Genomic DNA, 23,338 nt, shown 5'->3' on the forward strand with positions numbered 1-23,338 from the left:
GCAAGTGACGTCAGAGTGTCGCCGCTTTGGCGCGATGTTCGGACAAATTTGAAAACTTACTGGATTTAGACCGTTTAGAGACGGTGAATACTAACAGGCTACGCGTGTTTCTACAGAGGTCCAGAGTTTGGCTAACAGGAGTACATTTGTTACGGGTGAGCTTTATGTTTATAAACTATAAGAAGTTGGTAGTTTGTTGTTGAAGCCATTTCCGTTTTTCAATAATGTAACTGCGTACAAGATACTGAGCTAGCCCTGCTAATTAGCCCGCTAACTGCGTTAGCAGTAGCTGTTTTGCTTTGGTTAGCTAAACCCACAAAAATAAATGTTAGTCTTTGGTAAATAGAAGTAATTCTTCACATGGGCTGGAGTGTCTTAGAGAGTGTTATGCTGCACTTTAGCTCCTTAGGTAGGATCAAGAACGAGTTAAATTTTAAATGTGTTTAGTCGAATATTCGACTATCTCGCTTTGTAAAACAGTAGATATCAAGTAATATCAAATTCTTTCCCAACAGGAGCTAAGTTAGTTAAACATACAAATAAAGGCTGTCTTAATGATTCAGGGATGTCGTGGGACTTCTTTTTACCTGTGTGCGTGGGGGACCTTGTGAAGACTGGGGGGATCAACCAGTACGTCGTTCAGGATGTGGTCTCAGCAAAACAGCTCCCGTCCTGTCTCAACAGTAAGTTGTCAACATGTAGGCAGGTCACTGATAGTTTTTGGGGTTTTTTTGTTCTTTGGGGGGTTATTTTTTTAAACAAAATGTAGAACATCTGCACAGAAGGCATCACATTTTCTTCAAACACCTCCAACAAGTCATTACCATCCAAGAATTGTCCCGCGCTAAGAATCTTTTTACTAACTTGTGTGTAACACCAACCTGCCAGAGGGTCTGCAGATGGAAATTAGCTAAAATTAAAAAATAATTATAGTACTGGATTGCACCCAGCTTCTTATGTGTATATCACCATCCCCTAAAACAAACAGACCCTTCAGTGATGGGTGAGCCACTACTTAAGTCTCAGACACAATTATATAAATCTTTCCCAAGATTCCTGCTCATGTACCACACCCCCAAGTAAGGTTAATTAAAATACCTATGTACTTGCATTTTTTGTTTTGATTTTTTTTACCCAAAATGACAAAATGTTGTCACTCTTCGAATACTTGGGGATGATTGTGCTAGTTTATTTGTTTATTTTTTTTTAAATTCTGTTTCACACAGAATTCAAGGCAGCATTAAGGAGTCAGGGGCCTTTGTGTATACTAGAGCACTTCGACACTGGCTACAGTGTGCTGCAGTAAGTGTTTTCATGTATTGCCCACTTTTATTTATTGTGACTATTACTGTACAAAACAACTGTCTTTGTTTCTTTAGGCACTGTAAGGCGGTAGATCTGGCTGTTAAAGAAGATACTCTGGAATTACTAGTACAAGGTTGCTTTTTTTTTTAAAGAAATAATATTTTCTTGATGTTTAAATTGATAACTTTGATTTGTTGATGTGCTCACATAACCTGATTTTTTTTTTTTTTTTTTTTTTTTTAAATAACCCTTGCCTTTCAGTGGTTAGTGGGCTGTCTGTTTCACTGCCGAGCATCCTTGTCTCCACCTCCCTGTCAGCTGCAGAGCGCAAGGAAAAACTTAACGCAGTTAAAATGAGCGTCTTCCTGCTTTGCAAACTCACAGAGAACCTGGAGAGTGATTCCTATAGGCAGAATATTGTCACAGCACCTGGGAAGGTATGCTCATTGCTTACTTAGCTAAAGGGTTCTTTGCATATGCCTGTTATCATAAATGTCCACTGATGAGCTTTAACTAGCTTTATGATTCAGTCAAACTAAGAGATTGAGTTTCTAGCCTGTTGTTATGTGGTTATTCTTGGTTGTGTGGTAGAGTGTTATTGCACTGCTGTAAGGGCCCACCCAGAGTGAAATTGACACTTTCTATGCTGTGCCACTTCAAGAGAAATTGGGTAGTATAAGCAGGAGCTGTCAAACAATGTGTGGATGTTTGCCATTGTGTGCATAATGATCAGCTAGCAAGAGGCTATCAGTCTCTGTATAGTTGGTTTGTCTGGTGTGAATTGTTTTATTTGGTAATCTGAGGACATGTATTGTGATTTACTTGATCTCAATACTATATTAAAGATTTTATAGTCCAACATCTATGAAGCTTAACTGCTCTTTTTATGTTGTACAGGGTGGTAAAAAAGGCAAAGCATGTGGAGAAGGACTTGTGCAGTGGGACTCAGAAAGAGAGCAGGTGCTACAGGCACTTGTGCAGCTCTTCCAATTGGACATCCGTTCACTGTGGAGCCTCTCCTTGGTGGAGGAAGAGTTCATCAGGTACTCTGCTGTCAGGAGAGCTCTGGCAGAGAATACAGTATCACGTTTTGCTGGTTTAATTCAGTTAGTTGGTGTCATTTACAACTTATCCATATCACTTCCGAGCATTCGGAACTCTGTAGCTTAATTGGAACTCTTATGACAAAGATGTGTGACTCTTCATTAATAATCTACAATATCTAATAAGGTTAGAAGAAATTTGGACTGTGGTAAATTGCCCAATGTAATGGTTTCGTTATGCACATTTCCTCACTTTCCACTTGTTTTATGGTTCTCAGTAAGGATATTCAGTAAATTGTTTGTCAGAAGACATTTATGTGGTAGTTTAACACTCACAACACTCCTAGCAGCACTTACCTCAGCTTTTAACATGCACTGTGTGTATCTGATGCTTCCGATGAATTCAAAACCTTGTCTACTACTCATTGTGGATTTTTGGTAACTTTTCATCCAGGTATTACCATAATCTAATATATAAAAAAACACACATTTATCTCTTCTTAGCTGTGTGACCTGCTGCTGCTACAAGCTCCTTGAGAACCCAACCATCAGCCATGTCAAGAGTAAACCCACCAGAGACTGTGTAATCCACCTCCTGGGGTTGCTGATTAAGAAATATAATCACCTCCTGGGTGAGTTGGTCAGACAAATGCAGTCCTATTACCGAGGAAACAAATTAATCCTGTCACTTTTGAGAATATTGTCTGTAAATGGTGGTGGTGGGGGCCACTATAAGGTGTTCAGCTTTTCGGGAGACATAGCTGACTTGTAAGGTTTTTTTTTATTTGTCCTCTAAACTGTCACAGGTGCTGGTGTAAAAGTGATCCAGATGCTTCAACATTTTGAGCAGTTGTCATCAGTGTTTGCCCAGGCTGTGTCTGTGTGGAGCACAGAGTACGGAGTCAGAGCTATCATAGGAGAAGTCATACGGTCTGTACAATTTTTGTGTGTATACAGTATCCAGTATGCAGCTTGATTTCGTGAATCTGTTTGTGAAGTCTTATTTTGTGTTACAAATTCCTGTCTTTGTTTGTTTTTGTTTTTTTGTTGTTGTTTTTTTTATCTCAGGGAGATTGGTCAGAAGTCAAGTGAGGAGTTGGCCAGAGAGGGGTCGGGAGTCAAAGCCTTTGCCTCCTTCCTCTCAGAAGTCAGTGCTTTGGTGCCTGAATTGATGATTCCCAACATCAGTGTTCTCATCACACACCTGGAAGGAGAGGTATGAGCACCGAACAGTGAGTAATTGATTGCAGCTCATGAATAAGAAAATTATTGTCCTTACATAAGTAGAGGCTGCCTGCCATATTGATTGGGTATAAACAATTGCTAATTAGAGGTCTATGTGATCATGTAAAACAGCACCAATTAATATTAATGACTCATCACAGTGACAGCCTTGATGTGTGAGCAACAGGGTTGCTCATTAAAGGAACTGTCCCTGTGTGAGCCCACAAGGAGTGGGCAGTTTTAAATCATCACAAACCTCTGCTCCTTGTGCTTTTTAAGTGCTTTTTTTTAATGTCCTGTGTTGAGTTTTATGTAGTTTTGTTGGTCTAGGACAGACTGGGAAAGGATCCATTACACTTTGGTCAAGTTTGTTGCTTTTAAATGTGTTATAGAAATAAAAGTGACGTTGACATCTACAATTCTTTTACAGTTGTCAAGATCCTGTCTTAGAAGTGGGTTGTCATTGGTTTTTGAAGTAATGCAAACACAAGATTAAAAAGGAATATAACAGTGTGGGATGAGCAAGCAGCATTCACTTTATTATTCTCTGCTATAGCCAGGAGACACTGTTTCTTGTATTTGGCTGGGTAACACACCACTGGGCACAATACATTTTTTTAAGACAAGACAAGGAAGGGTCTTTACAGCTCTAGTAAAATTTTATATAGTGCTTACATTACTCAGAGTAACAGGTAATGATTGGCTCAGATATTTACACTATTTTTCTCTGTTGCAATGGTCACTGTGTCAGATTCGGCAATTACAAAGTCATGAATCTTGCCTTTTTGTGACTGAGAGCCATGACAGACTGCACATTAATTCTCTTTCAGTCATGCTTCGTGTCTTTCACAGTGTACAAGATATTGTTGGAAGGTTGCTTGCTAGGGATTTACAGGAAAAGAATCTAAATAGACCTCTGCATGATACTGGCTGTCTTCTGTCACTTCATACCTAGATACATTGGCAATGTCAGTCCTTTGTTTTTGTCATGATTTGTACCCAGCTGTGCAGTTGAAAGAAACCCACAAGGCATCGCAGGTGTAATGTCAGTTTTCATCCATTATAGTGCATTATGTGAGAGCACAGAGCATGTGTTACACCCATTTTGACCCTTGAAGACTCCCTTTTTCATTCACATTTGGTCATAATCATGTCTTTATCATATAGTCTAAATCTGCCATTGCATACTTCACGTCTGTTTTTACTGTTTCCAACTTTTCAGCAAAATACTGTTTCTCAGTTATTTCTAAGCTATCTAATGATTGTGTCCTAAAACTGCAAATTCAAGGGCATTTTTTATTTCAATCAAAGTACATTATCGTTAAAAGCAGAACAGAGTATTCTGCCCTGTGATGAGACCAAGGCGAATACGAGCTTACTGAATGAGAGCTGGGTTTCTCTTGCCTTGACTGGCAGGTAATCTTGGCAGTGCAGAGGAGGATTCCTGCTCTGCTGTAAGGGCCTGCCTACAGTGACTTGGCTCGACCCAAATTATTCCTCTGCAGTCACAGTGGAGTAATTTCTGGGTTGTCGCTGACAGCGTGTGTCTTATGTCTGTGTGTGTGTTTGTGTGCTGAGTGTGTGTGTGTGTGTGTGTGTTAAAAAAGGCAAGAAGTTCACCCAGCTTTCTTTACTGTTCAGTGAGCCATGAGTTTTGTCTTTGGTAATCTGAGGGCAGAGTTCTTAGTGAGGTTTTTCTGTTTTTGTAGGATTTAACAGATTGTTTCACTGAAATTCTTAATTTCCAACCTTTTTCATTTCTTTTTCCCAGAGTCACACAATGCGTGTTGCTGTCTGTGAGGTGCTGGGAGAGATCCTTGTGAGGGTCCTGTGCGGTGATGGGCTAGATGAGTCCGGTAGAGCTGACCGTGACCGTTTCTTTGACACACTGCAGGAGCATCTGCATGACTCGCACTCTCATGTCAGAACACGTGTACTGCAGGTCTACACACGCATCGTCAATAGCAAAGTAGGTTTGCTCATCAGCTATTGTGTTTGTAAAAGAATGCTGTTGCTCCTGGTAACATAAGTCATCTGTGTTTAGGCGCTGCCCCTGTGTCGGTATAGCGAGGTGATGGAGCTTGCTGTTGGACGGCTGATGGACAAATCTATAAATGTGGTTAAGAGTTCCATCCAACTGCTGGCTGCCTTCATAGCACACAATCCTTATAGCTGCAAGGTAAATAACTATGCGTCAAACTCTAAATAGCAGGTGTTCTTCAGGTTTCCTGATATAATAGAATATTTATCTTGTCTTTCAGCTGAGCAGCGCAGATCTGAAGAAACCACTGGAGAAGGAGACTTCTAAACTCAGAGAATTGAAAGAGAAACTGGAGGGGACAGCACCTGGTAAACAAAACCTGAGTGATTATTCATAAGTATTGCTATGAATCTCCCCTGATGTTTTATTTTATTATTTAAGACTAATTCACATTTTGCCCTGTGATGAGACCAAGGCGAATATGAGCTTGCTGAATGAGAGCTGGGTTCCTCTTGCCTTGACTGGCAGGTAATCTTGGCAGTGCAGAGGAGGATTCCTGCTCTGCTGTAAGGGCCTGCCTACAGTGACTTGGCTCGACTCGAATTATTCCCTTAAAGTTATAGCGGAGTAACCACGAGGATGAAGCTCACAGTGTGTGTTTGTGTGTAAGGGGCAAGAAGTTCACCCAGCTCTCACTGCTGTTCAGTCAGCCATGAGCTGTTTCTTTGGTAATCTGAGGGCCAAGTTCAGAAATTCGCTTAAATTCAGCATGCCATGTATGTCATCACAAGCAAACAGAAAACAAACCATTGTTTCAGAATTTAAACATCTGTTAAGTGTGAGATCCAGTTATTAAACAAAATGTTTTTTTTTAAAGATGTCTTTCATCTGATGTAACCATATTCATGCTGAAAACAGAAATACGTTTTGTAATTGGTTTGATGAATAGCAATACAGCATAAATGATGAACTATAATATTTATTTTTAGATAAGTTGTTTGTTTGTTTTAAACTTTTGAAGAAATCTGTTCTTGTTTGTTTAATCTGTTTTTCACAATGGGGAAAAATATTAACTAGTTTACTACATTGCCAGAAATCAGAACATTTAAATTTTTTATTAGCTTTAGAAGAATGACAAGTTTAAATATGAGGACTCTGGAGCCCACCATTCCTTACTAAATTCTTGGCCTAAACAACAATCATCTTACCATTTTGTCCTGCTGCTAAATTATTCTGTTTTTAATCTCTGTTGGCACATTGTTGTACTTTTACTTTTTTCATTTTCTTTTTTCTCTCTTTCTCTTTGTAGGTCTAAGCTGAGTCATCACCATTGAATTTATTTTATTTTTTTCTCTTTCCCTCCCGGCAGTGGCAGTGATTAAAGCATCTGAGCTGTGGGCTGCTATGGTGCCTGAGCTCCTCGTCACTGTCAGGAAAGAACTGGAGCCCACAAGCGAAGAAGAGAAGGAGCAGCAGGAGGACGAGGAAGGCGGGGAGGTGGAGGAGGAAAAGGAGGCAGAAGACGACAGAGCAACCGCGGTGAAGATAGCTCAGTACCTCCGTGTCAACAAGTACAGGTGATGATAATCACCAGTGGAGGCCTGTGTAGTGTCACTAACTGGAGGATTCTTTTCCTCCCTTGCTGTCAGTAGCCTACAATTTTCATTTTTTATTTATTTTTTTTAATGGGGCTTTTCTTTTGTGTTGCATTCTACAGGGATGCTGTGCAGCTCAGTATAAGAGCTCACAGCTGCTTCCCAGAATCTGAGATGTTTACTTCTCTGTCCACTCTCACACCTGAGAATATGATGGACACACTGGCTCTGATTTTCAAAGGTAAAAGTTGTACTCAGTGTGTCTGAAAATTGCTCTTCCTGGTGACATTTAATAGAAGTTGTATTGAGAACATAAACATGTTTTTGTTTTGTCCCTGGGGGGTGTTTTTACAGCTGTCTCATTTGTAATGTGCACCATTCAGCCATGACATTAAAACCACTTAAGTGAATAACATCAGCTTTCTTTTTACAATGCAATATTTCGCTGGTTCCTAGCATACATTACTTTGGGAAATACTCCCACCTGTTCACACATCATTGGCTCAGAAACTGCGTAAAGAACATGAAAAAGAACCTAGCATGTACGCCATGACACCAAATGTCTTCATTTGCAGCATTCTTGTAACTCCATCTGCTGCAACTGGAAAAAAACCCAACATTTTTTATTATTATTATGTAATTAAAGGTGAGAGGGTTTGCTATTGGTGGCCCTGTGCCAGACAATACAATATGTGCCCAGACTTCACACGCCTCGTCTTGAACCCATCCAAATTATTATTATTATTTTTAAAAAGGACTTGGAAAGTGGTAGGCAGTTCGGTTTTATGTTTTAATTTGGAACGTGTTTTTTTTTTTTTTAATCTCATACAGTTTCATAAACAGTTGAGCTGCAGTCAAACAACGTTTTAAACTTGGTTGATTGAACGCCCATTTGATCTTAAGTGTACAATACTTGACATTTTCCTCAGGCTCTGATGATGACACTTCCGAGCTCAACCAGAATTTGCCACCGACGCCACAGAAAGAACCAGAGAAAGAGGGTGAGGATGGTGAGCTGAAGAAGCAAGAGATGTTGGTGCAGTACCTGAAAGATACAGAAACCTTCGCTTTACAAGTAGAGAGAGCAATCTCTGTGATCAACACCATGCTGTACTGGAAAACAACTTCAGGTAGACGGCTGTATCCATTACACAGTAAACCAATGTAATCTTGTAGATTTCTGTAAAGTTTTTTAATCTAACAGAATCTTCAGCTGTTTTTTTCTTTTGTTTCTTTTTTGTTTCTTTTAGTGGTCCAGGAGGCTGTGCAGTTTTGTGTGACGGTGTGCGAGTTCAGTGTCGCTAACTCTATCAGTGGAGTGAGGAAAATGTTGCCTCTGGTTTGGTCAACTGATGCTGCAATTAAAGATGCAGTCATTCACGCTTACAGGCGTCTGTATCTGAACCCCCAGGGAGACACCATCAGGTTTGTAAGACCTCACACATATTTGAGTTATGAATAAGTTACCCATTCTTTCATGTCCTAAGTGTACTGGCATTATGACGTTAAAAATAACTAAGCTAACACAAAATAAATGCTGGACGCTTCTCTAAGATGGTTAAGAATAGAAAGTATTGCTTCTAGAAAGACTTCTTCTTCCCTCCTTGAATTCTCTTTTCTTTTTTATCCAGTTCATGGTTGTGGGACTTTTCTGTTTGCATATTTATTTTAATCAAAACAAAGTACTGTTGTCCCTCTGATTATGTCATTTTCTGTAATCTTTTCATTAACAATTACAGTAGCATTAGGCTATTGCTGGTTTAATGTCACTGACTAAAGCACGACTCGTATAGCATTTAATAAATATAAATAAATAAAATGACTTGTCTGGCTTATATTGTTTGGACCATTTTTTTTAAATCAAATTTTATTACTTTTTTTAAGGCCTGGGCCAAAATTAATGGTAAATACAATATTGTGATTAAAGCAAAACCTTAAAAACAAGCATCTGTCTAATCCTTTTTTTTAGGACGAAAGCCCAGACTCTTGTTGATAGTCTCTCTGAGCTGATGGTGGATTCATCTCTGGGAACAATCCAGTGTCTTGAGGAAATTGTAAGTGACTCTGTTATTACTCTCATGGATATTTCTGTGTGTGATGCTCGGCTGTAAAAACGCATCCTCTAATCCTGAAACATTAGTGTCTCCATGTTGAGGTATTTACGAGTATATACAAGTTGTTGTTTTGTTTTTTTACTGTAACTATTCAATCATGTCTCTATAGGTACAGGAGTTCTTCAGCAGTGGCAGCAGTCTCCAGTCCACTGTAGTTCAGGTCTTGTGGGAGAGATTTACTGGTAAACGAGAAACTTCTAGCTTATACAAGCGAGCTGCAGTCTTACTGCTGGGCATGGCTGCAAGGTGAGAGTTCCACTGCTCTACTCTAAATGAGCCCAAAGTGACTAGAGTCCCTGTAGTCCAGCAGTTATGTATATATACCACATATATAGTTTTTGTTGTTAAGCCTATAAAGTGTAGTTATCACCTGTGGAATTGTGATCAGTCCTTTTTTTAACTTTTTCATTCTGTCTATCTTATAATCTGACCTTTTTTTTTGTTTAAAGTACTCTGTGCAACAGAGTACATGGGATGTCACCCAAAATGGTTATTGTGAGGTGTACAATAATTACCCATGGTGCTTTACAGCTTGTAAGAAGCTTCGGAAGCCTTACTTAATTAGACTTTACCTCATTTTTGTCTTCAAGATAATCATCTTGTGCTCCTCCAGACTGTTTACTGTGTGTTGCTTTTTATTTAGCTGTTTCCCCTTTTTCACATGTTGAATATCTTCTAGCTTGTAATATCGTAGATGGCATTTAGCTAGCATTCCATACCATATTTGGATGACAGGGTGGATTGCTAAAGCTGCCAAAGCCAAAGCTTTAGTTCTGGCAGCTCAACACTAGCGTTCTCTATCATAACACTTGTCAGTCAAAGGCTACGTTCACACTGCAGGTCTTAATGCTCAATTCCGATTTTTTGATCAAATCCGATTTTTTTGTCTCCTCGTTCACACTACAAATAAAATGCGACAGCAAACGCGCTCTAGTGTGAACGCTCAAAGCGGCCCGCATGCGCAAAAGAAGATGTCACACACAACGCGCTCTGTTTAGACCAAGAACAAACAGTATTGTTTGACTGATGGCCGTTAATATAAAGACTTCGGACTTTCCCAATTTTTGCTTTAAGTTATTTTGTTATTTACATAATAATGTAAATAACCTAATAATGATCCTTATTGCTGTTTAAGAGAGGAGCGGTGCTTCAAAGGATAGCTGCAGATTTATGTCAGAATCTGCAGATTATACAGTACAAATAAAATGTTTACGTTGTCTTCCCAACAGTTTCACTGACATCTACACTGGATGGCTAGGAAGCGTTCGCGATGTCTTCTCGGGCGCTGATAATTGGCTTCAGTCTTGTGTCGGTGACGTAAAAGGCGGATTTAATGCGACTTGACCGTTCAAACAGCAGTCGCTTTCTAAAACATCGGATATGTATCGGATTCAGTACCACATACGAAAGTGACCCAGATCGGATTTGAAAATATCGGATTTGCGCCGTTCACACTGTCATAGCATGATCGGATATGGGTCGCATAGGGTCAAAAAAATCGGATTTGATGCGCTTTCGCCTGCAGTGTGAACGTAGCCAAAGAGGCCACACTCCTAACTAAACTATACTGGTGTTTTATCCCAAAAAGTTCATGTTGAATCTGTTCATCTGGACCTTGTGTTTTTTTTTTTTTTTTTTTTAAAAAGAAGAAAAAAAGAAAATCACCTTCTGTAGAGGAGTTATAAAAGAGAAGGCATGAAGGAGGCAAAATGTGTTTTGTATACCTATAAAAATGTGTGTTGGTTGTCTGCTTATAACTTGTTTAATGTAGATGAGGGAAGGGCATTTGGAATTCCGCTGGCTCTCTGTGGAGGAGCGTGGCAAATTTTGTACTGAGTCATGGTGTTCCTGCTAAGCTAGCTCTTTATAAAAAAATTTTTCACATGTGGCTGACAGCAGCTAAGCTACAATCTCATTATGTCCCCATTATATTTTGTACTGACGATAAATGTGTAAAAATACATTGCGTGTTAAGGGAACAGGACTGTTTCTGATTAAAACTGTTTGAATTACAAAACACGATACAAAGGTACTGGAATAAACATAATATTTACTATCTATAAGCTATATATGTTAAGTCACATGGAAGCAAAAAATAATATTTTATTTGTAATTACAATTACAATTAAGTTGACTAAACCGTTTAAAAGTGCGTTAAGTCTGTGCTCTTCCTCACCACACAAATGACTGCACATCACATCCTTTTACGTTTTGGTCCTGCATCAGCTACTTGACATTCAGTAAATCCTCCCATTAGTCAGAATACAAGCCCTGCCTCGGCTCCTCTTCATTGTAATCTAAGTCACGACCATATAACTGGGCCCCTTGCCAGTGCTTTATATATATATATATATGTATATGTGTGTATGTGTGTGTGTATATGTGTGTATGTGTGTGTATATATATGTATGTATGTGTGTGTATATATATGTATGTATGTGTGTGTGTGTATATATATATGTATGTATGTGTGTGTATATATATGTATGTATGTGTGTGTATATATAGATAGATTTATTTATTTAAAAAAAAAAAAAAAAAAGCAGTGACAGAGAGGAAGAGTAAAGAGTCTATCTGCAGTCCACCCACACTGCTGCCTCTCTTCATCCAGCATCACTAGCATTCATAACCTATTAAACCTTATGTGCTTCTCCTCACCCATCCTCCTACAAGTGTTATCTGGTCTGTAGCCTAGCGCTGGTAAGGCCAGCATGGAGCATTCAGGGTAATGTAGGGCAGAGATGTTCTTACTTCTCTTTGTATAATCACATGATCAGTTAGAATTATAAAATCTGTACTTAGTTGTGTGTGTGTGTGTGTGTGTGTGTGTGTGTGTGTGTGTGTGTGTGTGTGTACCAGGGCAGAGAGAGAGGTGGTGCTCAGTAATCTGGACACTCTTTGTTCAGTGGCCCTGGGTGAAAAAGTGACTGAAGACTTCCTTCTGGCCAGAGATGCAGTTATTACCATCTGCAACATCACTGATCATGTCAGGGTAAGATTATATAAAGCATACCTTTTAAAGGATTTCTTGATTATGGCTATATGAGTCAGGAAATTAAACTACTACCTATCTATAGATACAACTTTGTTAATTTAATATTTACAAATTACTGAATTCATAAAATGCCCAGTTTGGGGGGTCCAGCACAATATTACCATCTTGTACTGCACTGTTTCCAATAGCAGTCAAAGGGTGCTCCATTCAGACTGCCTCAGGACCATCAGCTGTTCACCTGTCTCACACAGGCCGTTGCTGAAGGTAAATTCAGAAAAATGACAATTTTTCTGTTTTTCATTCTTTTCTTTCCCTGCTCATGGTTTCTTCCCCTGACTGCCTCTGTCTGTGTTTGCTTCAGGTGTGGTGATGGAAGACCCTTACTGGCAGAGCTTCATGGAACAGGCTGTCCGTCTCATCTACTTCCTGGCTGAATCGCCTGACCAGCTGTGCTCCAGGCTGCTCCAGCGAAGTGCCCGCCTCTTACTAGATCAAATTGCAGAAGGTGGCGAAGTCAACAAGGATGCTGGCCAAATGCAAGATGGCTCTCAAGAGTCTAATGAGCAATGTGAACAAGGTGAGTCCCATCATTGCTCTTTGAGCACTTTTGTGTTCTGAAGCAGGACTAAGCCTTTGTAGATTTTGATGTCTGAAAGGACACTATGTGACACACACGGTGCTTTATACTCACACAACAACATGTCTTTCCCTCCTGCAGTGAACTGTGTGTGTCTGGCCCAGCTGTTGGCTGCGTGTGGCTGCGTGGCTTTCTGGCAGGTGTCTCACCTTGAGCGCAGCGTGAGTGCTGAGCTGCGGAGGAGGAGAGGAGAGACAGAGGAGAGAGAGGAGAAGGAAAAAGGCCCAGCCGGAAAAGCCAAGGTAATGATGATGTGCTGTATGGATGTTATAGAGTCTATAATATCCATACAGCATACATACATACAATTTTATTATACTGTCTATAATATAGACAGTATAATAAAATCCATTTGACGTTCGGCAAAATTAGATAAAACATTCAAAGATCTAACTTTATCAGACTTTTAAAAGCATTTTTGCTGCCATGTGTGGCAGTGAAGAATTTAATTTTGGCAGTTCCAAAAATAATGTGAATATCAACTATTACAGAATTGGACTTCTATAGGTTTATGCTAACTGCCATTTATTACTACTGTTGTCACTGTGCTATTTGAGCTAATTGGTGGGTTTACTGAGAAAGAAAAGATAACATATTATGTTGCCAGCCCATTCAGTGTGAGAGGGAATATTCAGTATTTTATGACATAAGCAAGATATAAGTCATGAGTACAATTACTAACAACCAATTAAGTTTAGTGGCCATCTTTTACTGTAAAGTGTAATCAGACATCTGTGCACAAATGTTTCGCTTGACAAAAGCAGACATGTTTAAATGTCAGGGTTTTTTTTTATTTTTTATATGTACTTTCGTGTGACATAAAAATTACACATGAATCCATAACCCCCTGTGTGGGGAAAAAGCTTTTTGATAATCAGACCAAGCCTCAGCAGGATGGCTTGATGAGATTTCTTTTACCGATGGAATCAGATGAGTGATGGTTCATAATTGTTCAGCCCATCAGGGAACAGGAAGATAAATGCTTCCTCAATTAGCATTAGAAGTTTCCAATGTTTTTTTTTTTTCTTTTCTGTTGTTTTTAGTTTTTATTTGTGTCTTTTTAGATAGCCATGGAGGGAAAATATGGCAGAGAGACACAAGGCACAATTGAGTCAAACCCAAAATGTTACTGTCACCTGTTTTAAACCTTGACAGGAATTCATGATAGTCTAGGCTATGCAGGGTGCTCATGGCTGTACTTCTGTCTCTGTGCTTACTTACACACATCGCAAATATACATTCTTAGGTGCCACATTTAGGAGTCAAAAAACACTTCTGTAATAGTGTGAGATACTGGCATATCTTATTCATTACCAGATCATAACCAGATTATCAGACATGTATTTGCAACATGCTAACGTGACCTTATTTTGTCTCTAAAGGGGTGTACAACGAAACGAGTAATAGGTGGCAGAGTTCTGTTCAGCTTCTAGTCAGAAATTTTAGTGACTTTTTTTTTTTTTTTTAACCTGGTTAGATCAACATGGTAATTTATGCTGAGTGTGCTCAGCATTAAAATAATTAGCTCAAGTTAAAATGATGATTTTAGCGTTCTGTGGTATAACCTGTTGTTAAATTGTTGGGATTTTTTCTTCTTCTTTTTTTTTAGCTACATTAATCTCGTCTTTTTCGCAACAGTGTTGCATTTTACTGTTATTTTTATGTTTATAGATTTTTTTTTACTATCATTTTTATCATAATCATCTAATAATGTGGGTAGAGATCATTTTTGTGAGAATCATATGAGGTGTGAAACACCCCATTTTATATGATCATGCACAGAACATGAAGCAGGAAAATTTGGTTCAGCAAGTTGAAAACCACAGTCATGATGCCCATGAGTTTGTCAAGCTAGCTAAGGCAAAGAAAGTCTGGTGGACTTCCTCTGTAGGACACCCCTCTGTAGTGGCTGCATTTTATATTATTCTGCATAAACCGTAATCTATTTTAAAATGTAATGATTTCCTAACAGCAAACAGCCAATGAGAGCACTATGGAGGAGGAGCTTGGGTTGATTGGTGCCTCTGCTGAAGATACCGAGGCTGAACTCATCAGAAACATCTGTGAGACAGAATTACTGGCTGGTAAAGAACCCAACCTTTTTTCTTTTGTTTGTCTGCAGTCACACTAAACAACATTAACCCCTCAATTCATACTACAGTCTTTTTATAAATACCACACAAATACCCCACCTCCCTCCCCTCTGCTCTCTAGAGGAGAACCTGCTGAGTGCATTCCTTCCCCTGCTGGTGAGAGTCTGCGGCTCCCCAGGACGTTATTCCCACCCGCAGCTCACCACTGCTGCCTGTCTGGCACTCTCTCAGTACATGATGATTAGGTAAACACATTTCACTTTTCACTACATTTATGTAGTGGTAATACTGTTTGGTGATTAATTAGGTTTTTATGCTGACGGTTGAAGAAATGCTGTAATTCTGTGTTGAGGGGAATTATTTTTTTTTTTAAAGATTTAAAGAAAGATTTATTACTTCTTAGTGGCCCAAGCAGTTAGCAACTTTATTGCTAACTTAAACATTGAGACTTTAAATGCATTTCTTTCTTCTTTTTTTCCTGTATTTCTTAAAAAGCCCATCAGTGTGTGAAGAAAACATCCGTCTCATGTTTACTGTTCTGGAGCGCTCTACTCTCCCTGTGGTTAGGGCTAATGCCATAATAGCCCTGGGGGACCTCACTGTCCGTTTCCCAAATATTTTGGAGCCCTGGACACAAAATCTCTATGCCAGGTATGTAATTACATGTTCAGCTTGATCATCCCAGTAATGTGAAACAAATTTGTCACAGTAGCAGCTCATTCTTATCGCTCCCCCCATACTAATAAACTCTCTTCCAGTTAGGACTACATTATCATAATATCCGTAGATTTGTTTCCCACCCAAGATTATAAGTGGCAGCCTACGCTTGATGGCTCAGCTGAGTGGGAGTACTGTAAATGACGTTTCATCATTTCATGGCATACAACACCCCCCTCCACCCCTTATTTCCTTTGCTTGTAGTCTCGAGCCATCTTCATCCAGATCCCACCAACACGACATCTCGGTGTGCGGCGATTCTCAGCCACTGAAGTGTTGCCACTGTCACAATGCTCCACTGAGCCACATGATGGGAAAAGTTTACTCTTTCCATCACGACTTTTTAATGGTCGGGGGGAACAAACTTTCAGATGATCTATGTTAGCAAACTCTCATGTGTGCCTTGTATTCTGACCCTTACGGTTGCCATAGGAACCAAAAATTGCCTCGTGGCTTATATAAAACCCACCCCCACTCGTGAACTGGGATGGAACCTCGGACCACCTCTGACAACGGCCCCTTTAGACAAGGAACAGCTTAATTACTAGTATGTCATGGTTTGTGGCTGGAGCCAGTGAGTAGTGTGTTGTAATTATACAGAGTGGCTGTGTGAGCAGAAGGGAATAATTTTGAGAAAAGTCAAATGTTCTTCAACTTGTAGGTATGCTTTCATTTTAAAAAAGCATTGGCAGTCTATTTCTCCTGCACAAAGTTGCACTGTTGTTTTTTTCTGTAGCCAACTTAGAAGCTGAAGTTCCTCTGTTTGATGAAGTGGGGTTTTAATTGTAATGCCTGATAATGCTCACATTTAGGTGGTTTGGACATGTAAAACATTCTGTTCTTTTTATAATGCGTCATTGCCCTCCTAGTGTTTTGTACCTGATAAGCATTTCATAGTATTCCCTAATTGTCTGCCTCACACCAACACCTCCACTGTTCTCGAGGCTGCTGCCCTGCTGGCGCCTCCTGATAAGCGCATTAAGAATTAATTACCCTGTTCATTGCTGTTGTAAGCCTCTGCATTGGCATGTGGAAGTACCATGCACATGTTTCTGATCGTCTGCCAGGAGTGCTGCTCTCTGCCATAAATGAGAAATGGCTAATGAGTTTCTTTTGCGCTGTGGTTTTGGGTGAGAGTAAATCTAAATTGGTTTCAGAGTGGTATCAGATTGCCATGCCACAGCCTGTCCAGTCCCATTATATTAAACTTTACTGAAACCAATGTTGTTTGGTTTCAGTAAAGTTATGGCTAATTATAAGTTGGTATGACAGGAGAGATGACAAATTCAAAGGTGGCCATACATTTTCGCCTCTGTCTATGTTTCTGCAAAACAAGCAATGTGGCTACACACAGTTACTCAGTGACTTGCCATTACTTTTTCATTCACATTGTCAGAAGATGAATCCAGCCTTTTTCTCCTCTAGCACCTCCAACAGATTCTTCAGTTAACCAGTACAGTATCTCAATGCCAACTTTTTTGAAATTTGTCATTTTGTACACACATTCATTCTCCCCAGATGTTAGACAGTTTATGCTGAACAAATTGTCCATCATCATGCTGAAAATGATATTGTGTCCTATTGACATTAGCGGTGGTGGTAAAATTAATTCAGGTGTAGTGTTTTTCAACTCTGAACAATTCATGTGTCTATTCCTATACTTCGGAAGTCATTAGACCTAAAATCCTGGAATAAATGTAGTAAATTTAAACATGCCAGATTTTTTTTTTTTAGGCACTCTATCATCTACTAGAGCATAGGTGTCAAACTCTGGCCCGTGGGCCAAATTTGGCCCACAGCCTAATTACATTTGGCCCGTGAAGCCATGCCAAATTACTATTAGAGCTGGCCTACTGGTATTATACAGCTAATATATATATTGTTTAGTATTAAGCTTTGCTTGTTCCATATTCAGTTTTTCAGCAAAACGTGTTTTAGTCCATAAGAAAAGATTCATTCTTATATCTGGAGGAATAAATATATTTCAATAAATATTAATGTTAGCCAGCGACTTTGTTCCAGTTTTGAATTTTGGCCCACTGTGTATTTGAGTTTGACACCCCTGTACTAGAGTGTCTAAAACCTGGTCAGAAAGTAAAATGGTTACAGCACAATAATCTGACATAGTTAGTATCAACGGGAGCACTTGCTATAGTCTTACCCTTTGACCAGTGTTTTAAGTTGTATAGTTTTCTATCGTCCATGCTTTAGTCCTTAGTTTCTTTTGTTTTACATGCAATAGTCAAAATTTGAAGCAGTAGGTAACTGTGCTTCTAATCCTGCCACAAGGTACGAGACCCAGAAACACCACTCTGGGGTCCTTAGGGATGTCACAACCTGTTGTGTCCTCCAAAATTAAAGGAACATTATCCCAGAACAGTTTGACTGATTTTTCTGTTTCTTAACCTATTGCCAGTGTTGAAACCTGAGAGTTCCCTCAGCGCTAACTGTATTGTGTTAACTGCTAGCGATCAAAGGTGGCATATTTAATTATGATGGAAAGGTATCTTGGTTTCCTTACCTGCTAAATATCAGAATGATTTTTGTTTGTGTGTACGCCAGCATGTTGTTTGTGTTTAAGAGGACAACTATGGCAAAATGCAGCTTTGAAAATAAGCTATCATGGTTTGTAGAGTGCAACTTTTTTCAAAAGGGGATTACCAAAGAGTGGGCTGTAGGAAATAATTTACAGTAAATATCCACATCAGAAAATGAAATTTAAAAGATATCATTGAATTGGGCTTTGAAAATACATTTCTCCCATTAATGGAAAATCGACGATCATTAGAAGATCAGATGATGCGTAACGAAGGAAATACTATGTATAATTATCATTTTTTTCCTTTATCTTTCAGGCTGAGTGATGAGGTTCCTTCAGTAAGGCAGACAGCTGTGACTGTTCTCACTCAGCTGGTGCTTAAGGATGTCCTCAAGGTCAAAGGTCAAGTCAGCGAAGTGGCTGTATTGCTAATTGACCCTGACTCGCACATTAACAGCCTGGCCCTGAACTTTTTCAATGAGCTTGCTACAAAGGTAGACCACATCCAGAAGGCTTGATGGAATCTGAGTGACGGGGAGTGTTTTTAACCATTTTCTTTGTGTTACCCATCAGGACAATGCGATATACAACCTGCTCCCAGACATCATCAGCCGCCTGTCCGACCCAGAGAGAGGCATGAGCTCAGAGGACTTCAACACTATTATGAAGTGAGATGCACAGCTGTGTACCATGTCGTGTTTTCGTTTTCTTACTGCATCAACTGTGAAGCAGACCACAGACTTGGGGCAAATGATGCAAATGACGCCTTGTTTAACCCCCAAGCAATCAAGCTATTTTGGCAACTGAAATGACTACTGTCATTAAGACCCCATTATCTTACACACAAGAATACTTACTACACTGTTCCTTAGTCTGGTTCCATCTATGACAAATATTCTGCAAATGTTCTAATGTAATTAATTAGGTTGTTTGTTTGTTTTTTTTATATTTTTAATGACTGGATAAGAAACAAAAACACAAGTTGTGCAAACAATATTAATTTATTTAGCTAGTTTTTAAGCAAAATATTTAGTTTTCTGATATATCTGAAAAGTCAGAACAAGATGTAATACCTATATACCTTTTGGAAGAAGAGGTAGTTTAGCAAAGTCAAACACTTTTACAATATTAAAAATAAAACTTCAGTGGGACCTACAGTATAAATATACAGTATACACCACTCTCACTTGACTTTAAGAATTTTTTTTAGGAGAAATTCAACAACTGAATGTTCTTTCTTTTTTTAATAAATGTTATATTGTGTGTGTTTGTTTGCAGACAGCTGTTCTCCTACATCACTAAAGAAAGGCAGACCGAGTCTCTAGTAGAGAAACTGTGTCAGCGCTTTAGAACTGCAAAGTGAGTTCTCTTCCTCCATTTATTTCCCATCCTCACTTCTAACCTGGATCCTTTGTTTTGTTTTGTTTTTTCTTTACCATTTCCTTTATACTTTCTCGTTTGTCCTGCTTTATTTAATCGTGTGTGAAGCGGGGGTGGATGTGTGGGTAATTAGTGGGCGTTTTCACTGAGAGCGTTTGACAATTAATGCAAATTCACAGTTCACTTCACCTGTCACCTACACCGACATCTTCTTATTCACAGATTTTGTCATGGAAACTGTCTTCCTGTATAGTTGGGGACTGTAGACAGAACAATTGGCCTGGCCATGCTTGAGCTTCTGACTCATACTCCGTCCATTATCAAAGCTCAAATGAAGGGCATTTTATATTATACGTTGGCAAAATGAATTTGGATATAAGAAGGTTCTGGGAAAATGAGATTTGGTCTAAATGTCAGGGCAATGCAATGTTCATGAGGAATGAGCTTTTTTTTTTTTTTTTTTATTGAGTTTTAGAATTTCTGTGCACTTTGTTTTCTTAAGTCAGGTTTCCCCCACAATTTCTCATCTTCAGATTTTCTTTCTCTCATCAGGACAGAGCGTCAGTGGTGTGACTTGGCCGTGTCTCTGTCTCTGCTCTCCATGTGTGAGCGCGGTTTCAAGAGGCTGCAGGAATGCTGGGAGTGTTACAGTGACAAGCTGACTGAACCGGGCGTCTACCAGCCTCTGCTCTCCATCACCGCCAAGCTCCGTCGTGGGGCTAAACCACAGTTTAAGGTATATTATTCCCTGTTTAAGTCAGTTCTGCAGTGACCACGCAGTCATGTGTAGCTCAGGTGGTAGAGCAGGCCAGCTACTAACCGGAGGGTTGGTGGTTCGATCCCAGTCTGCATGCCAAATATCCTTGGGCAAGATACTAACCCCATGTTGCTCTCCGATGCATCCATCAGATGTGAATGTTAGATAGGCACTAACAGCTTAGAAAAAGTGCTTCTGTGAATAGGTGTGATTGGGTGAATGAATTAGTTGTATAAAGCGCTTTGAGTGCTCAGAGTAGAAAAGCGCTATATAAGAACCAGTCCATTTACCATTTTACCAGTCCACTGCACCTGTCTATGCACCCTTTGGACCAACTTCACAGAGCTATGACGGGAATGCTTATTAGCCATCTGTGTGATCCACACAGACGTGAGACTTAAAGTTGAACGGTGGATACTTTGTCTATTATCAAAAGCTTCTATTGTCTGTAAATGTCTGGAGAAGACTCTGGTGTGCTGAACGTTTAAGTGGTCAGTGAAAGATAAAATGCCAGTTCATTCCATCCCATGCTAATGTTAACTTTGTTTTCCAGGCTCAGGTAGATGAGTTTGAACAGCGTCTGACTGCAGTTCACACACGGGGGCTGGAGAATGTGGAAAGCCCAGAGATGGATGAGGAAAACCAGAAAGCAGGAGTGTCTGCTGAGAAGACAGTCACGCGAACACCTGCGCCCACCAGAGGCCGGCTGAAGTCAAAGGAAGGTCAGGAGTCAGCCTGCTTTGAAGAACCTTGTTGCAGAAATAGTCTGTTTCTCATTTTAGTTACACGATAAATTTTATGTTTATTTTTATTGCAGGTCAAGGAAAGCCTCCAGTTTCAAGATGTGATGACAGTTTTGTCACGCCTCGCAAATCTCGCAAGTCTAAGAAGCCTGCAATCACCTTCAGCAGTGATGAGGAGGAGGATGAAGAGGGTGAGTGAAGCCACTTCATTAAGTCACTATTACACTTAATTTGCAAACAGTTTTAATGGGTTTTGTAAGAAATTACTTTTTGCAGCGGGTCAGTTGCTTGGAATCAAAAATTATTATCCTTAAAGGGGACGTGTTGAGCTTTCCCCTCCTCTTAATTGTTTTTTTTTTTTTTTTTTTTCAATCTTGTGTGTTGGATACTCACCTTATGTTTGCAAGGAGCAGCAAATAACAAAGTTAACTTACGCATCCTATTAAATAAGCTAAAACGCCTTATTTAAAAGGATGATGTGAGGGGCTCGGTAGAAGACCAATAAGGATAATTTTGACCTGCGTCATGCAAAGCTACTCTCCCTCTCCAAGAATCAGAATCTGGAGCACACTCAGCCCCCTTTTAATATACATCTGCTGATTTATTTTGTCATCTAAATACATATTTTTAAGGCAATTCATTTTTTTTCCTTATTAAATCCATTGAATTGTAACATGTCAGATAATAGCAAATAACAGTTGTCTGTTATTTAAGCAGAAACTTTGTCATCCAGTTCGCTGGATTTTAGTCAAGTGTTTAGTATGCCCTGTTTGTCACTGCAGTGTATTCAATTTGTCTCATTAGCTTGTAAAACATGATTTATAGTACTGCATTGAATCTATGCGTTTGTCCTCTGGTGTGTCTGCTCTGCTCCGAGCTGCTTCATGTTGAATTAGAAGCTAATAAACAAAGATTTAATAGCTGATTGATAAAGTTATGTACAGAGAAAAAAGCACCAGTCAGACCTATGGCAGGTGTTGTGGTTAGGTGAGGTGTGTGTTGCTACAATGTGCAGTGGGATAAGCTGCACTGTAGAGTTGACATAGTGCTATAAATCAAGTGTTACAAATCAATAACATTCTTTGGATCAATACACCAGAGTTCAGAGTGCTTAGACCACTAGACTGAGATTGTGGAGCAGCAGCTGAGACGATTTAAGACCGTTGGACCTCCTTCGGTCTAAAAAGTGAGATGTGCATTGTTGCAGCACTAATCCGAGATCTGTGGATATCTTTGAAGGATTAAATTTTTTTAAAAAATTACACGACATGAAAAACTAACCACCATTTCCAGAGAACTGTTATCATCTCCAGTTATCTTATGCTTTCCGTGATTAATTAGACAAAGTGTTTCAGGTAAGATTATTTTTTAAGCCTTTGATTAGACTTGAGTTACTGAAACAATTCTGAGTTACAAAAATATATTTTAAAATAATTAGACTTGAATCTATTCCTGAATATTTCTTGTGCGGGTTTTTCAGCTGTTCTTATAGTGCATGGCTGTTCCCAGACATCGTCATTACTCGTCCCACTTCATTATGTTTCAATTTCCTTTTTTCTTTTTTTCCACCTCCATCAGATGCTGTGATGGCAGAGAGCGAGACCCCTAAAGTGACAACGCCCATCGCACGCACGTCCCGACGAGCTCGCCTCAGAAACTAACTCTGATTGTTCTCGTTTTGTTTTTTTAAATCTTATTTCTGTGTATCTTTGGAAATACTTTTATCTGTAATGATATTTTATACTTGTTGGTTTTTATTTTATTTTTATTCTTTTAATATTGGTACTTGGCACCAATCTAAACTAGGCATGATAATGTGTAAAGACACAAAATCAAGTAGGCTTTTAATAAACCTGGTTCTGTTTTTCATTAAAAAAGAGAGAAAGAAACCTCCCTGTCTCAGTTTTATTCCTCTGCTCAAATGTGTGAAGGCTTGCGAGTCCGCTGGGTTATGTCGAGTAAATTTATGGCATCATTACAAACAGCTTTGAATGTCTGCTTGTATCATGTTTGGACAGCGGTGTTTAATGGGCTGCCACAGCTTGCCCAGACAGTATTACTACCCCACATGGTTCCCTACTTCACCTTCCTCAGCTCTCTTTTCCTTTCATATGTTGTTTTCAACAATTTCAGGTTTCAGTCTTTCTCTGATGACCACATTCCTCGCCAGTAAGCGTGTTTTGTTTTTTAGTTACAATTGCATTTTATTTTTTTC

General features: G+C 39.4%; 1 protein-coding gene, 1 long non-coding RNA gene and 2 other non-coding genes across 4 annotated transcripts; all 4 read left to right on the plus strand.

The window, feature by feature from the left end:
* The first annotated feature begins 12 nt into the window (after window positions 1-12).
* ncapd2 (non-SMC condensin I complex, subunit D2) lies at window positions 13-23,012 on the plus strand. Its single transcript, XM_026184295.2, has 32 exons — window positions 13-155; window positions 564-683; window positions 1,227-1,302; window positions 1,380-1,438; window positions 1,567-1,742; window positions 2,203-2,348; window positions 2,853-2,980; window positions 3,155-3,278; window positions 3,417-3,564; window positions 5,344-5,541; window positions 5,617-5,751; window positions 5,834-5,921; window positions 6,923-7,130; window positions 7,271-7,389; window positions 8,078-8,278; window positions 8,399-8,573; window positions 9,118-9,202; window positions 9,372-9,508; window positions 12,122-12,254; window positions 12,446-12,521; window positions 12,619-12,834; window positions 12,976-13,136; window positions 14,867-14,978; window positions 15,109-15,232; window positions 15,483-15,638; window positions 18,560-18,737; window positions 18,817-18,911; window positions 19,522-19,602; window positions 20,176-20,359; window positions 20,934-21,102; window positions 21,198-21,314; window positions 22,702-23,012. Exons 2-32 carry the CDS (start codon window positions 566-568, stop codon window positions 22,782-22,784), a joined length of 4,206 nt encoding a protein of 1,401 aa, XP_026040080.2. The 5' UTR covers window positions 13-155; window positions 564-565; the 3' UTR covers window positions 22,785-23,012.
* LOC113032887 (small nucleolar RNA U85) lies at window positions 4,917-5,249 on the plus strand. The gene has a single exon (XR_003273959.2). It is a non-coding gene; the product is annotated as a small nucleolar RNA U85 (small nucleolar RNA).
* Window positions 6,010-6,295, plus strand: LOC113032886 (small nucleolar RNA U85). Its single transcript, XR_003273958.2, has one exon. It is a non-coding gene; the product is annotated as a small nucleolar RNA U85 (small nucleolar RNA).
* LOC145431938 (uncharacterized) lies at window positions 9,945-10,895 on the plus strand. The gene is made up of 2 exons (XR_013912267.1): window positions 9,945-10,084; window positions 10,805-10,895. It is a non-coding gene; the product is annotated as an uncharacterized LOC145431938 (long non-coding RNA).
* Window positions 23,013-23,338: the final 326 nt, after the last annotated feature.

The sequence above is a fragment of the Astatotilapia calliptera genome, chromosome 11, assembly GCF_964374335.1.
Source record: "Astatotilapia calliptera chromosome 11, fAstCal68.1, whole genome shotgun sequence".
Classification (NCBI taxonomy): Eukaryota; Metazoa; Chordata; class Actinopteri; order Cichliformes; family Cichlidae; genus Astatotilapia; species Astatotilapia calliptera.